Raw genomic sequence first — 17,021 nt, 5'->3', positions numbered from 1 at the left:
GTTATCATTATGCCATTAAGATGCTGCTCCTGAGCTATTTAAATGAGATCTTCACTAGCTTAGAAGCTTTATTAGCTTTAGCAATACCCAGACCCTGATATTTTTTTAATGCCTTTCAGTTTAGATTGCAAAACATAAAAGTTAATACCATTAATACTTTTAGAAATGTGCAAACAGAATACTCATAAATGCTTCCTGTGTTCAGAAATGTATGGTATCTTCACGTTACAGGTGTTTGCAGAACTACATTCCAGCTCACAGCTTGACCCTTTCTTGCCCTGTCTGCCGTCAGACATCAATCCTGCCTGAGAAGGGCGTCTCTGCTCTACAGAATAATTTTTTTATTACTAACCTGATGGATGTGTTGCAGCGGAGTCCAGATAATGGCATTGAGGAATCCTCCATTCTGGAGACAGTGAGTGCTGTTGCAGCGGGAAAGCCATTGTCCTGTCCCAACCATGATGGAAATGTAAGAAACAAATGACAATATTTACAGATTAATGCTTGCTACACAACTAAGAATAATAAATATATAATATATATAATATTATGCTAAATGTAGTAAAAGAAGACATATTGTTGTACATTCATTTTTTTAATGGTAGATATGTATTTTTTTAAAGGATTGATATCTATGATCCAGAATGCATTGTTTTTTTGAGTTTTGAACGGCTTAGATAAAATATAGTATCTTGGGACAGCCCCACTTCCCTCTAAAACTGCACCAATTTGCCCATTTTTAATAAGACTTGGGGAGGCTAAGGTTATGGACACACAAGCTTTTTTCAGAGGCTGATCAGCGGCTGTTTTAAACCTGAGTAGAAGCAGATCTGCTCAGTGCCCTGATTTGAATCTGATCAGCCCAATTAAGCAGGCTGAAAACAGTTGACAACAGCCTGTGTGTCCATAGACTAAGAACAAGGTCACACGTGGCGTTTTAACATTGCATTTTTAAAAACTTAAATACACCAATGTAACCACACATGCATGATAATAAACGTTTTTCAGCTTGTAGTTTTCTTTTCCCAACATGCATTTCTGTTTTTACTCGTTCCCCACAATTCCACTCATAAGAGATTTAGTAAACTTTTGTGGAAAAAACAATTTACATGCAGAATGTAGCTGTACTGCCCGTCAATATGCAACGTAATTACGTTACCAGCATACAATGCTGTAATTACGTATATGCGAAATCCATCTCGTGATAGCCACCATGTTGAAAATACACTGTGTATTTCAGCAAAGTGTTTTTCCAAATCTGCAGATCCCATAGAGTTCAATAATATGGCATTTGCTTGACGTATCGGCGATTCTGCTAAAAAACGCAAATACTGGCGTCTTGTGGTGGATGTTGGCTCGCAAGCACCCCGTGGGAATTGCTATAGTGCGTATTCCATTCTTTTCAATAGGGCTCCATTTTGTGCGTATTTATGCTCAGCCGTATGTTTTTAAAAGCGCAGCTACGTGTGACCTTGTCCTTTAGCTATGGACACAGATACGTTTAACCACGGCAGTTTCGATACGGTCAGCGCTGCGGTTTTTAAAAAAAGCCGACCGCTGCATATCGGTTTCAAGTTAAGGCTATGGCACTTCTGCCAGCGGTTGGCTTTTTTTAAAAACCACGGTGCGAACCGCCATGTGTGTCCATAGCCTAAGCCTCCCCAAACTGCCTGACAAAAAAAAAAAGGAAAATTGCTTCACCTTGCTGATGCAAAGACTCAATAAAGACTTGAGCTGAGGATGAAACATGTAGCCTATTGTCTCAGACATACATAGTGGGGCTGTTATATAAGTGCCTGGCTACTTTACACATCTATGACTACAGGTCAAGCATTTTCTAAAGTTTCAGTGCTGGTACCTGTAAAGATTAAGTCCCATTACAGGTTTAGGGAATCTGATCGGCTGGAAGGTGAATACAGACCCTCCCTCTAGCCAATCGAGTTTCTGTTTCTTGATTGGGACTTTGGAGCAGCTATGAAGGTCAGTGAGTGAGCAGTTTTTGTTTTGTGGGAACAGAGAGTAATGGGGAGAAGTAACATGGTGAGCCAGAGTAGAGAGGAACAATCAAAAAGGGCAGAAAAAATTAAGAAAATTTAATCAAGGACAGTTATAGAGAGTAGGAAAAAAAAAAATATATACAGTTAGGCAGAAAGGGGTAGCAAGTATTTGTTGAGAAAGTAGAATTGAGGGAAGTGGCTTGATGATAGACAAGCAAATGTGAAAAGAGTGGGAAAAGTAAAAAAGCGAGTGAAAAAGTAACTTGGATGTGAAGAAAAAGTGCGGTAAGTGAAGAAGGGAAAGTGGAGGAAAGCAGCAGAGAAGACATGAAAATAACAGAAAAACAGAAAGTACTGAAAAGTAGAATGTGAGTGGTGTGTCCCATATACTTTGTATATCTATAAATTATATGATTGTGGGCATGTGATTTGTGTTGATTCATGACTTGCAGTGCCCACGTTGGTGGCACAATAGAATAAACTGTACTTTTATTTTATTCTAACAGCACTGCACTGTGACTGTGCTTGGGTGCCAGTACCTCCTGACAATCACTGCATGTGCTTGGGGAGCCAGTATACACTTTCATTCACTGTACATGGTAGGGGTGCCAGTATCCATTGCTTCTCATTGCTTGGGGTGTCCGTATATTCCAGGAAATGCCAGAGGTGCTGTTGTAAACCACATATTTTTATTTGGGCTTGTGGGGCACTGCCTGGTTCTTAGAGAAAATTTGGTCTTTTTTTAAATCTCTGACCACATATGCTTAGGGCAAACTGTTTTTTCCCTAAAAGTGATGGTTGGTAGCATCTGGGAATCATGATCATTTTATGTCAGAGTATAGTTTGCTGAACACTACTTTGACAGTTGGAGCTATTTTCTTAATTCCTTCAACTGCTTTTCTCCTAAAGACTAATGCACCACAGTATGATTGTTTTGATGCAGTCAGATGCAGTCCAACTTCCAATAGTACCCTTGTAGAGTGTAGAGAGTAGGAAATGAAAGGAGCCTATTAGAGAGGATTGTGCTTAATTCCACTAATCAGATGCAAAATCTTATTATTTTAACCAGCCTAATCCCTGGGACTGTTTTAAGTGCCATATGATAATTCCTTTATACGCAGCTTTCAGAGCGAACTGATACTTACTGTGGTGTTGCAGAAACCATAGCATCATACCTTCATGCATTTAAATGGTCTGCCAAAATTCCAATTATGTTATGACTGTGAGTTTCCCATTATTTATTTTTTTATCTTTATTCCTGCAGCTGATATTTATGTATTTGTTTTATTACAAACCATTTATAGAGGGTATCCAAATGTAGAGGTCCTTCACTACTTAATTTAACTTACAAACTAGGGATGCACGAATCCAGGATTCGGTTTGTGATTTGGCCTTTGTCAGCAGGATTCGGCCGAATCCTTCTGCCCGGCCAAATCAAATACGAATTCTAATTAGCATATGTAAATTAGGGGCAGGGAGGGAAATTGTGTGACTTTTTGTCACAAAACAAGGAAGTAAAAAATGTTTTCCCCTTCCCACCCTTAATTTGCATATACAAATCAGGATTCTGAATCGGTTCGGTATTCGGTCGATTCTTTTGCAAAGGATTAGGGGTTTGGCCGAATCCAAAATAGTGGATTCGGTGCATCCCTTTTACAAACACACTGATTATTTATATGGGATGTTAACTGGCTTTTCCTGTAAAATCGTTGTACCACTAATTTAAAGGAGCACACCAAAACATTAAAGTGATTTAAAGGAATGGCAACATAATGTACTGTTGCCCTGCACTGGTAAAAATGGTGTGTTCCGAAACAGAACTATAGTTTATATAAACAAGCTGCTGTGTAGCCATGGGGCCAGCCATTCATAGGTGAAAAAGGAGAAAAGGCACAGGATGCACATCAGATAACTGATCAACTCTGTAGTATACAGTGGGATCCTTCAGAATATATCTGTTATCTACTGTGTATCCTGTGCTTGAATGGCTGCCCCCATGGCTATACAGTAGCTTGTTTATATAAACTATAGTAGTGTTTCAGAAGCAATCACACCAGTTATACCAGTGCAGGGCAACACAACATTATACTGTCATTCCTTTAAAACACTTAAAGGGATACTGTCATCGGAAAACATGTTTTTTTCAAAACGCATCAGTTACTAGTGCTGCTCCAGCAGAATTCTGCACTGAAATCCATTTCTCAAAAGAGCAAACAGATTTTTTTATATTCAATTTTGAAATCTGACATGGGGCTAGACATTTTGTCAATTTCGCAGCTGCCCCCAGTCATGTGACTTGTGCCTGCACTTTAGGAGAGAAATGCTTTCTGGCAGGCTGCTGTTTTTCTTCTCAATGTAACTGAATGTGTCTCAGTGGGACATGGGTTTTTACTATTGTGTTGTTCTTAGATCTACCAGGCAGCTGTTATCTTGTGTTAGGGAGCTGCTATCTAGTTACCTTCCCATTGTCCTTTTGTTTGGCTGCTGGGGGGAAAAAGGGAGGGGGTGATATCACTCTAACTTGCAGTACAGCAGTAAAGAGTGATTGAAGTTTATCAGAGCACAAGTCACATGACTTGGGGCAGCTGGGAAATTGGCAATATGTCTAGCCCCATGTCAGATTTCAAAATTGAATATAAAAAAAATCTGTTTGCTCTTTTGAGAAATGGATTTCAGTGCAGAATTCTGCTGGAGCAGCACTATTAACTGATTCATTTTGAAAAAAATGTTTTTTCCCATGACAGTATCCCTTTAAACACTTTAAAACGACTCTGTCTGTGACATGCATTACCTGTCTGTTTACTAATAAAAAGATGTTAAAAAAAAAAACCCTGCAAACACCCCCTCCCTCAACAAATAGCAAAAGCTTATTAGGGATGATTGAAGATGCAAGTTTCTTATACTTAACCTAGAACTACAGGTTAAATGATTACCCATTTTCTTTACATACCTTCTTAGCGGATCTGTAGTTTCTTATTAGCCAGTGATGTATAGTTTTCTTTTTTATATTTCAGGCACACAGCCCTCAGTACTCATATGTCAAAGTTGTAGCTTACTATCATCTGTTGACAAAATGATTGATGTTACAATTTTGAAACATAAATGAGTTTTTATGTCTTAAAATATCCTCCATAATATTACCATGTTGTAAAATAATTTTTATGTTAACCTGAAACCAATGTGTCAAAGGCAAACTGTAATGTCTGGAAATATAATTCAAGTGGATTTTTAATGGTTATTACTAAAACCCATGCATTTAATAAAAATGTTAACGGGTTTATGAATAGTTCATTTTATAGTATCTGAGATATTTAAAATGACATAGCAAAGGCTTGCTTTTCTAGGAAGCTTTAAAGCTATGCTCCCATATAACCTATGTATTGAGTGTGGTGTTTCACTGTATACAGGTATTGGATCCCTTATCCGGAAACGCGCTATCCAGTAAGCTCAGAATTAAGGATTGGCCATCTCCCATAGACTCCATTTTATCCAAATAATCTAAAATTTTAAAAAATGTTTCCTTTTTCTCTGTAATAATAAAACAGTTTCTTGTACATGATCCAAACTAAGATATAATTAATCTTCATTGGAAGCAAAACCAGCCTATTGGGTTTATTTATTTTTTACATGATTTTCTAGTAGAGGCACATTTATCAAGGGTCGAATTTCGAATTGATGTGAGTTTTTTTAAAACTCCCATGAATTTCGAATTTCGACCAAATCAAATGTATCAATAAAATCTAATTTTTCAAAGATGGGTGAAAAGAATTGACCCGAAAACTCGAATAGAATTTGAATCAAATTAGATTTTAATTTCAAAGACAGTTTTAGGTGGCAAACAGTTGAATTTGAGTTCTTAAAGGGCCAGAGTATGATAAATTTAGAAATTCAATTTTTTAAAAAAAACAAAAAAAAACTGGAATCGAATTTGAATAACTCCCTAGTCAAATTTGAGTGTTTTGACCATAACATTTTTTTGAAAATTCGAATTTTCAATTTCATCTTCAATAAATCTGCCCTTTAAGGTATGGATATCCAAATTATGGAAAGATCTGTTAGCCAGCAAACCCCAGGTCCTGAGCATTCTGGTTAACAGGCCCTATACCTGTACAACTACATGGTCAAATATGAAAGAAAAGTAATGTCATTTAAGAAAAGTAATGCCATTTTTTCCCTATACCCCTGTGTCCTTGTATTATTCTGTCTATCACACCTAAACATATTATGAATTAGGTGCAAACATGGGGGCCAGTCGATTAACCAGTGTGGTACATTAATTAATTTCTCTTTTGCCCAAGGTGATGGAATTTTACTGCCAGTCATGTGAGACTGCCATGTGCCAAGATTGTACAGGAGGGGAGCATGCTGAGCACCCCACTGTGCCACTTAAAGATGTGGTGGAACAACATAAAGCTGCACTACAGACACAGCTGGATGCTGTCAAGAAAAGGTACCAAAGTGAATACTCTGCTTTGTTTGTATTTTTAAGATTGAGTATATCCTTGCCAATGAGCTGTACCCAATAACATTTAAACAAGTTTTATTTTTGAAGCTTACACATCTGTTTACCCAATTTTTATTTTTATACTGAACAATTTCTTAAAAATAAAACAAAATTTTAATATCATTTATTTAGGATGTATTATTTCGAAAGATTGTAGTACTAGTCAAGGGTCTGAATATTTATTTGCATATCATATATATTTGCTAATGCTTGCTGACTTGTCAGAACAGGACCTTCATTGTTGAGCAGATCTATTTCAGTTTTCTAACATTTCCTTCCATGTTAATCGTATGATGTGCTTTCAGGTTACCCGAGATTGATTCTGCTCTTCAGTGTGTGTCTGAAATTGTAAATCAATTAGCCTCACAAAAAACTAGCATTGTAGAAGAAATACACTCCACCTTTGATGATCTCCAGAAAACCCTAAATGTACGCAAAAGCGTCCTTCTTATGGAACTTGAAGTGAACTATGGTCTGAAACATAAAGTAAGTAGCATGAATGAATATATATCCAGTTCTTACATATTTTGATGTCTTTAGATAAATTCTATTCTAGCATGTTGAGTCAGGCTATTCCATATGTCTAAACTGGATCTCTCTTGTTTATAGGTTCTTCAGACACAGCTAGATACATTAATTGAAGGTCAGGACAGTATTAAAAGTTGCACTACATTTACTGCACAGGCATTTAACCATGGGACAGAAACAGAGGTTTTGTTAGTAAAGAAGCAAATGAGTGACAAACTGAATGAGTTGGCAGAACAGGATTTTCCCTTACAACCACATGAGAATGACCAGCTGGACTTTATTGTGGAAACAGAGGGATTGAAAAAGTCCATTCACAACCTTGGAACTATCTTAACCACAAATGCCGTGGCCTCTGAAACAGTGGCCACTGGAGAGGGGTTGAGGCAGAGTGTTATTGGACAACCAATGTCAGTCACCATAACAACAAAAGACAAAGATGGAGAACTATGTAAGACTGGAAGCGCTTGCCTTTCAGCGGACCTATTCACCCCGGACGGTAGTGTTACTGATGGTGAAATAGTTGACAATAAAAATGGTACATATGAATTTTCATATACAATACCCGCAGAAGGTGATTTCACTCTTTCCCTGAGACTTTATGATCAACATATAAAGGGTAGTCCCTTTAAACTGAAAGTAATTAAATCAGCAGATGTTTCACCCACCACAGAAGGAGTTAAGAGGAGGGTGAAATCACCTGGAAGCAGTCATGTCAAGCAGAAAGCTGTGAAGAGGCCTGCCAGTATGTATAGCACAGGAAAACGGAAAGAAAATCCTATAGAAGATGACTTGATCTTCAGAGTTGGTTAGTAACACTTACATTTATATTATTTTACTTTTAAGGTTTAATTATGCAAAGTCATTTAGTATTACAACATATGAGTCAACGAGGTCACTTGACCATATAAAGGTCACGGAACTCCCAGGTGACTTTTAATGTAAAATAAAATTTAAAACAGGGGGGTATATTATTTATTAGAATAAACAATTTTCAGTGAGTTTTGTGACAGAAATGATGTCACCGAGCACAGTGTATAACTGATGACATCACTGGTTGCTCTTGTGTATTATATGTATTAGAATAGCTTTAAATTCTTTTAGGGTATTTTTTAGTTAAATCGTCTATTTTTCAGTAAAGACATAAGCCATTTTAATTTTTATGTGTTGCATTGATGTGTGCCAAAAAAATTTCATCCTGGATGCAAAAGTATTTTCTGGCAACCTTGCAGTTCTTTCCTTCTTTATAATTGATGGTTTAAGTTAAAATAACTTTGTTTCATAGACTATTACTTCTGTAAGTCATGCTTTAATACATAATATATATAAACACTCCTATTACATTCTAAATCCATTAGGCTGAATACAAACAGGGTGTTTTCTCGGCTGGCATGTGTCAGCCCCTAACACCTTCAAGTCACTTGAATTGAAAACATCTAGTGATCAGAGAAAATACCCCATATGTCCCTAAAGACTAATTGTTCTGTTTTGGATGGGAATCTGGTCCATAAAAATGTTTCTGCATTTTAAATGCCCATTTGTGTAGAAGTTAGAAGCTACTGTACAAATGGTCAAATAAATTGAATTGACTGACATCCTTTATGAGTTTTATAGATGCGTTATGGGCAGAACATACTGAAGTATAGAAGTCAATAGAAGTTATTGCCAACCACACTACAACGACTAGTCTTCTTTATGTTGTTTAGCTGCCAGAAACGAGTGTTTTTTTTTTATTGCAGGAAATTGTGATGGTGAGGATATTCATTTTCATACAGGTGTTATTTTAACTTGTTTGGCTATAATTTTGGTAATCTAATAAAATGGGTGCATGTTACACAGAGAAAATAAAATTGAAAATGATATCCAGGTATGGGATCCGTTGATCTGGTACATTACCCATAAGGTTCCGCATTACGGAAAGGATGTCCCACATAGACACGATTATAATCAAATAATTCTGATTTTTTTTCCCCTTTTTCTCTGTAATAATAAAAGAGTACTTTGTACTTGATCTAAACTCAGATATATTTAATCCTTATTGGAAGCAAAACCAGCCCATTGGATTTAATTAATGTTAACATGGTTTTCTAGTAGACTTAAGGTCACTAGCATTCTGGATAACGGTCCCATACCTGTGCGTGTGTGTATATATATATATATATATATATATATATATATATATATATATATATATATATATATATATATATATATATATATATAAAAATATATGTGTGTATATACATACACATATACACTTTTAAATAATTTTCAACAATTGATCTATATGTAATATTGTCCTAGAGCACTGAGAAATTTCACTTGATTTTAAATTTGTTTTTATGACAGTAAGCCTGTTTTCCATTTCTCTTTAGGAACCAAAGGAAGAAATAAAGGTGAATTTACAAATCTTCAGGGGGTAGCAGCATCAACAAATGGAAAAATCCTAATAGCAGACAGTAATAACCAGTGTGTTCAGGTATTTCGTTTTCTGCTATTTACATGTTCAGTAACACGGGTAATTTTAATTTAGCTCAACAAGAATCAATATCTGATTTTGTATAATTTGATATTCTCAACCTCTAGGTCTGTCAGCCAAGCCCAACTTGGGTTATTTTAAAGGCACAGTATACCCTAGGGTTGCCACCTTTGCCAGTGGTTAAATCTAAACAAAGAGGTAGATTGATGGCATAGGGGGTGGAATCGCACCAATTGCCATCCAGCCAGTGATTTACATTCTAGCCGGCGGGAGGCAGTTTGGGGAGATTAGTCACCCAAAGAAGAGATTTGTCGCTTTGCGACTAATCTCCCCGAATCTGAGTTTGTCTCTCTGCCCTTAAGGCACAACAGACAAATAAAGGTTACAGGTACATTTAACAAAATCAGTTCTGCTGGTTCTTTGGCACACTGGGTGGATTTTTTATTTGCAGCCCTCTGGGTAATCAGCATGCATATATGGTGAGTATGTGTGCACTGTAGATGAACCACGAGTGCTAATTTTTATACTCTGGGCCATGAAGTTACTCCCATGGTTATTAAAACTTTCATCAATAATAATAGTTGACGTCTCCTAATTTTCTATTTTGTCACTTTTTTTTTTTCCTTCTGTGAATTATGTTTAAGATACATGTGCATGCTAGTGATTTCACATTAAAGCATGTAATTATGTCCATGGTTGTCTTTAAAACTTTCACCAATAATAAGAGTAAACGTCTCCTAATATCGTACCACGTTTCTATTTTAGATATTTTCTAATGATGGACAGTTCAAAAGCCGCTTTGGTATTCGAGGCAGGTCCCCAGGTCAACTACAGCGACCAACAGGAGTAGCTGTACATCCCAGTGGTGACATCATCATTGCAGACTATGATAACAAGTGGGTCAGCATTTTCTCAGCGGATGGCAAATTTAAGGTATTTGGTTTTGCTGTTTATATATGTGATTTGGCTTTACACTATGTCGTTGCCTGTAACACTTTCTTTTTTTCTTCAAAAGACCAAAATTGGATCAGGAAAACTGATGGGACCTAAAGGTGTTTCTGTTGACCGCAATGGCCACATCATTGTGGTGGACAACAAAGCTTGCTGTGTGTTTATTTTCCAGCCAAATGGAAAAATAGTTACCAGGTTTGGTAGCCGAGGAAATGGGGACAAACAGTTTGCAGGTACACTCCATGGTAATATTTAGGCCACCTATGTTGTCTGTTTCTAATATTTTGCATGCTGTGCAAGTATAATTAGCATGTTGGCATGACTGTTATGCATGTCTGATATAATGAGATGATAATGTGTGTGTATCTGGATAAGCATACCAGTCAGTATTATTAACCTTTAATTTTGTTGACCCAGGTATTACTATTATGTGATCCTGTATAAAACAATATAAAATATATAGTGTCTCTGTACAGTTATGGACCCTGTATTGAAGGGATTTTGGGTTCTGTGTTATTAACTATTCTTGCCAAGTCATAAATGCCATACTACCCATTTAATAAAGGAGACGTAGGGACAGCAATCCACAGATAATGCCCCTGTATAACGACCTTCTTCTAACAAAACTGTCACCATAAATAAGAAGGAAGGGGGTTGTATACTGAATATCTAATGGAGTAGGTTCAGTTTCTATGTGCCCTGTTTAGCTCAAGAAATAGCAAAAAACTATGTTCAGTACTAGTCCTTTTTACTGAATTCATGTTGTACAAGGGGGTATACTGCTCCTTTATATTTTTAAATAATAATTTTTTCACTTCTTGAGACCTTCATTTGTTCAATTCCTTTCTGTCAAGAAAACACCAGCAGTCCTGTCTTGTTTTAGGCAATTCTCATTGTTGGCTATGAGTATTGTATTGGTACTTTGTAGCTGCTACTAGTAGCTTCATGTGTCTTCACTCCTAGGGTGTGGGAGAATTTCTTTAAAAAAATGTAATGCAGGCAGGCAAGTAAATGTCAGTTGGGGTAGGCCAGGTGTCCATTATACAGTGCTGGAAGTTGGCCATTGTTGGCTACGGCAACAGTCTGCCGAAATACTGCAGGCAGCAGCCTCCTTCTTCTTTGCTTCCAGAAACTTTGTGTTGGCTCCAGCATTCATTTGTGCTGGAGCCAACCTAATGGTTTCAGATGTAAACAGAAGAAGGAGGCTACTGTCCACTGTAGGGGCTAAAATCAGCCTGCATATTTCAGCAGGCTGATTTTTCCCGTGTGGCCCTAGCCATAGCCTGACTGCAGCAGTTTGCTGCTGCCAATCAATATACACCGACCAGTTAGCTAGATATAGTAGTGAACTTGCTTCTGTTTTACCTGCATCTCTCCAAAGCAAGCAAAAGGACCACACATGGCAACATAGTTGTTCACGATATGCCCCTGTCCTTTTGACATACTGACTTTATAAAAGAGATGTGTTACAGATCCTACTCTACAGAGATGCCAAAGAGACCTTAAAAGATTTTAGTCCTAAGAGATAAGAAACTAGTGTGTATGGCTATTGGTACTCTTTTGGAGTATCCACAGTAGATTTAAAGTATCTAATTTTATTTAATCAGCAGATGTTATGTAAATGTTTTATAATAGAGCTGAATTGAAGGCTCTATATGAAAAAATGGTATTGCATCTAGAGAGAACCATAACATTTTTGCAGCTACAGTAGCTACTTAAAAGAACAAATACTGACACAGTGTATAATAGATATTACTTACAAAGTGTCAATTTAACAAAAATGCTGCAATATATGGTGGGCTTCAATAAGGCAAATACAATTCTTGTGTTTTATAGGTCCTCATTTTGCAGCTGTCAACAGTAATAATGAAATAATCGTGACAGACTTTCATAACCACTCAGTTAAGGTATGTAACCTGGGGAAAGTGTGGGACACTATCAGACTATGGATATCGTTACTGATATTAGGAACAAACTGGCTGTTTATATGAATTGTTATGTTTAGGATACATGGGCATGCTAGAAATCTCACACTAGGAATGTCCAACACAAATGAGCTGTTAGCTGTAGATGTTATGCTGAGAGAAATTAAAAAACTATTATTTCAAAATCTTTAAAAAAAAAGTAGAACCTGCCATTTATTAATCTTTCAAAGCTTTTTGTTTGCATTTTTATTGCTGGCTGTGACAGTTCACCATTATTTTTCCCTTTTGAATTTGATCAGTACAAGGACACTTTTGCTGACAGCTTTTGTTCTTCTTTGTATAGGCTATAGATGAAAGTAGAGGGTCATTTCTGCTAACAGACTTTTCAATCTGCACCATTAGGCTAGGGCCACAATTGGACCAAAATCTCTATATGTAATAATAAAACAGTACCTACAGAATCTACTGGATCCCAACTAAGATATCATTCATCTTTATTATAGGCAAACAATCCTATTTGGTTTAAATTATTTTTTAGTAGACTTAAGGTATGGAGAGCCAAATTATGGAAATACCCCTTATCTGCAGGTCCCAAGCATACTGGATAACAGGTCCCATACCAGTAGTTTGGATTAGAAATGCAAAAGAAAGAGCTATGCCCCATTCCATTGTTGGCAGAGAGAAGGCAGCACTTATCAGTTCACTTTGCATAGGTATGATCACAATAAGTATAAATAAGTAAAAACAGGTTTAAATGGTATAAACCGGTCAGGCAGCCCATAGCAAACCAATCGGATGTCCACATTTAGTTTTCTTAATCATTAACTCAGGGATCCCCAACCTTTCTTACGTGTGAGCCACAAATTGTAAAAAGAGTTGGGGAGCAACACAAGCATGAAAAAAGTCCCTGGGGATGATAAATAAGAGCTGGGATTGACTATTGGTAGCCCCTATGTGAACTGGTAACCTACAGACGGCTCTGTTTGGCAGTTTACATGATTTCAATGCAACCAAAACTTGCCTCCAAGCCAGGAATTTAAAATTAAGCACCTGCTTCGAGGCCACTGAAAGTAACATCCATGGGGTTGGAGAGCAACATGTTGCTCACGAGTCACTGATTGGGGATCACTGCATTAACTGATGATAGCTACTGGGTTACTGGACCACAGTGACACTTCTAACTTGTGGTTTAATCATATTATATTTTCAGGTATTTAACCAGGATGGTGAGTTCATATTAAAGTTTGGCTCAAATGGAGAAGGCAATGGGCAGTTTAATGCTCCAACTGGAGTTGCAGTGGATTCCAATGGAAACATAATTGTAGCTGACTGGGGGAACAGCAGGATACAGGTAACAAGAGCCACCAGTTAAATAGCATAGGACATATTGATGATTATTCCAGAGTCCAGTTTTTTATAATGAAATGCTTCATGTTAAATCAATCCTTGATGGCAAAGAACCAAAGAATACTAATCCGCCTCATGAATATCGAGTGTAATTTTGGATTCAATAGCATAAGGACATTAAAAGGGACCAGCACTCCCTTTAAAAGCTTAATAATTTAATTATTATGTATGTGTATATATATATATATATATATATATATATATCAGATTTATCAAAGTGTGAGATTAGAACTCATCACAGAAAAAACTCAACCACTTTTTATGTTTTTTTAATCATATTTATCAAATGGCGAACTTTTACAAATGAGTAAAAATCACATTGGACTGATAAGAGAGCAAGTGAGTTTTTCTGTGATGAGCTCACACTTTGATAAATCTCTCCTATATGAGATATAGAAAATTTTTGTAATAAGATTGATGGATTGTGCACTTAATGTGAGAGCAGAGATATTTTTAATAAATTCTGCAAAATGTGTACAAAAACTTAGACCCATACTAAGGCTATTGTGATTCGGTTTTACCATTAGTACAGGCAGTTTTGGGGCTGAAAACACTTTAATTTTCTGGGGTGAAAACAGTCTAGTATTTTAATAACACCCAATAGTAGGACATTGGAGAACTCTCAGAGAAGGGATAGATTATTTATTTTTTAACCCAGATGCACTGTGATTGTGCACTTAACTGCTGCACTGGGGACATTGGCTTTTTCAATCTGCACCTTGCACTGGAATAAAAATGGCAACCGAGGCAGGTGGTAATTACAGGACTCCAAAACACTTTGCTCCTGTTGGTGCTTCCTAACTTGCATGTCTGAATACAAGGGGATGTCCATGTACTGCCCCCTGCCTGCCCCTTATGAATACAAAATACTGCATAATAATGAAAGTCTCTCTCTCTCAATCTCTCTCTCTCTCTCTCGCTCTCTCTCTCTCGCTCTCTCTCTCTCTCTCTCTCTCTCTACATATATGTTCAAACATTTGCACTCTAAACCAGTTGATGAAGGTACAGGGTGAACTATATATATATATATATATATATATATATATATATATATATATATATATATGTGTGTGTGTGTTATTAACATTGTTTGTTCTTGCTTTTTAGGTTTTTGATGGAAGTGGATCATTTTTATCATATATTAATACATCTGCAGACCCACTGTATGGGCCTCAGGGACTTTCCCTGACATCAGATGGTCATGTGGTTGTAGCAGACTCGGGAAACCATTGCTTCAAAGTTTATCGATACCTGCAGTAGTTAAAGGGCCATAACCTTATTGTAATACTGCATTGTATTTGAACCAGCACCTTCATGCAAGATGGATGGGGAAAATAAATCATGCTTTGGAAGTGAATTCCAAAAGATTTTATTTAACCATGTTTACGGTCTGGCGATGACTTGTTTTTCTTTAAAGTGTTTCATCGCTATGAATTCAGAATGAACTTGTAAGCTTATCAGAGGATGGCATTAACGTGTTATAGGAACCTTAATACAACAATGTAAATAACGCATCTTGTGCACTTAGGTCATAGACCTTTTAGAATACATACTCATATTGGAATGGCGACTCCATATGCGAGTTTCCAAATAATTACTAACCGGTTGTTATTCATATCTCTCCAACACGGAAATCTGGAACTCTTCTCATCCATGTATATTAGTAGCTGTTGTGTTATAAAGTAGATTGTACAACTGTACATTAATATAGCATTGTAAAGAACAGTGTAATCCTTACAAAATTTTCAAGCTGTTGTCATGTTTGTAATTATTACACAAATCTAAGCAGCCTTTTAAGGCCATGTGCATTTCTATTTATTCCGTGGTACACTGATATAACGAGCATAAATTCAGTACATATTGTTCCATTTTCATGCATTCTGACAATACACGTTTCATATTAAATGTACTCATAAATTCATTTTTTTTTACTTCTAAGCTCCCGTGAGGTCATGCTTGATTAATAACTTACAGTACTATGTGGAAGGAAAAGGGGAACTGAAACATTATTGCATGCTCCCTTCCTAATAAGATATCTTCACATACATTGTTCTAAATATAAAGAAAGCAGAAGGACAATTTAGGCTGCCTTGAAATGGATAAATAGCCATACGAAATTGGTTTGGGTGAGTCACATATTTTGATAGCACTTTTCCGATAATTTGACTGCAACATTAGTAATAGTAGTGATAATCTAATTTGAAGATTATGCAGGAGAAAATTAGAGCATGACAATTCTCCATGTCTAAAATCAGATATCAGGTATGGGATCCATTATCCGGAAACCCATTTTCCAGAAAGCTCCGAATTACGGAAAGGCTGTCTCCTATAGACTCCATTATAATCAAATTCCTAAAAATTATTTCCTTTTTTTCTGTAATAATAAAACAGCACCTTGTAGTTGATCCCAACTAAAATATAATTAATCCTCATTGGAAGCAAAACCAACCTATTGGGTTTATTTAATATTTACATGATTTTCTAGTAGACTTAAGGTATGAAGATCCAAATTATGGAATGACTTGTTATCCGGAAAACACCAGATCCCGAGCATTCTGGACAACAGGTCCCATACCTGTAGTATTAAAATTAATGCGGGAGGATTGTATCTAAATATTTCCCCATGTGCACACCTTTTGCCTTACATCTCTTTTGGTAGTGAAAACGGAACCAAGAATAGAGAGAAACAAAGATAAACTGGTGAATGTATGGTTTTAGGCTATAGAATTACCTGAAATCAGGGAAAGGTGGATCTGTTGGGAAAAGAAGCTTTGTAGAAAGTCTGTTTTGAAGTCCGATTTTGATAAAATAAACATTTTTCAGTTTTTTGAAGGAACACTGGAATGATATGTTTTAATCATGTTTTCAGAATTCTGTAAATCGCATTTGACCAATAAATGGCATATCCATGTTTATATTGAGATATTTTTAATGACTCCCATTTATACACAGATGCAGTAATATAAACAGACCCCCCCCCCACACACACACTCATATTTTGCAGGTTTCACTGCTACAATCCAAATTCTGAATGGAGCCTCTATAGCCAAATATTCAAATATCCTTTCACTTATCCAAACCCTCTCTGTCCAGCCCTATCATCTATCCTCTAGGATAGGATCTATCCTCTGATTCCACCTACACTCACCACCATGGAACATTCTGGCTTGTGTTTAGCTGCTCACATAGAAGTCCATCGTTTACACATTTTGGCCAATTCCAACCAAACTGAT

At 36.6% G+C, this 17,021-nt stretch overlaps 1 protein-coding gene across 6 annotated transcripts in view; it reads left to right on the top strand.

Annotated features, from left to right (window-relative positions):
* Positions 1-16,709, top strand: part of trim2.S (tripartite motif containing 2 S homeolog) — a 50,705-nt gene extending 33,996 nt beyond the window's left edge. For 4 of the 6 annotated variants that reach the window (XM_041575227.1, XM_041575224.1, XM_018236810.2 and 1 more), the window contains 10 exons: positions 232-469; positions 6,296-6,447; positions 6,807-6,987; positions 7,111-7,834; positions 9,402-9,505; positions 10,271-10,438; positions 10,521-10,701; positions 12,293-12,363; positions 13,592-13,732; positions 14,896-15,534. In XM_041575227.1, the coding sequence (XP_041431161.1) occupies positions 232-469; positions 6,296-6,447; positions 6,807-6,987; positions 7,111-7,834; positions 9,402-9,505; positions 10,271-10,438; positions 10,521-10,701; positions 12,293-12,363; positions 13,592-13,732; positions 14,896-15,048 (2,113 nt within the window). In that variant the 3' untranslated portion in view covers positions 15,049-15,534. Of the gene's footprint in view, positions 1-231; positions 470-6,295; positions 6,448-6,806; positions 6,988-7,110; positions 7,835-9,401; positions 9,506-10,270; positions 10,439-10,520; positions 10,702-12,292; positions 12,364-13,591; positions 13,733-14,895 lie in introns of all 6 variants that reach the window. The other 2 variants (NM_001092023.1, XM_018236814.2) reach the window with 2 other exon arrangements.
* The last annotated feature ends 312 nt before the right edge of the window (positions 16,710-17,021 follow it).

The sequence above is a fragment of the Xenopus laevis genome, chromosome 1S (assembly GCF_017654675.1).
Source record: "Xenopus laevis strain J_2021 chromosome 1S, Xenopus_laevis_v10.1, whole genome shotgun sequence".
Classification (NCBI taxonomy): Eukaryota; Metazoa; Chordata; class Amphibia; order Anura; family Pipidae; genus Xenopus; species Xenopus laevis.
The sequence above is the reverse complement of the archived record's forward strand: the minus strand, read 5'-3'. Positions and strand labels throughout refer to the sequence as shown.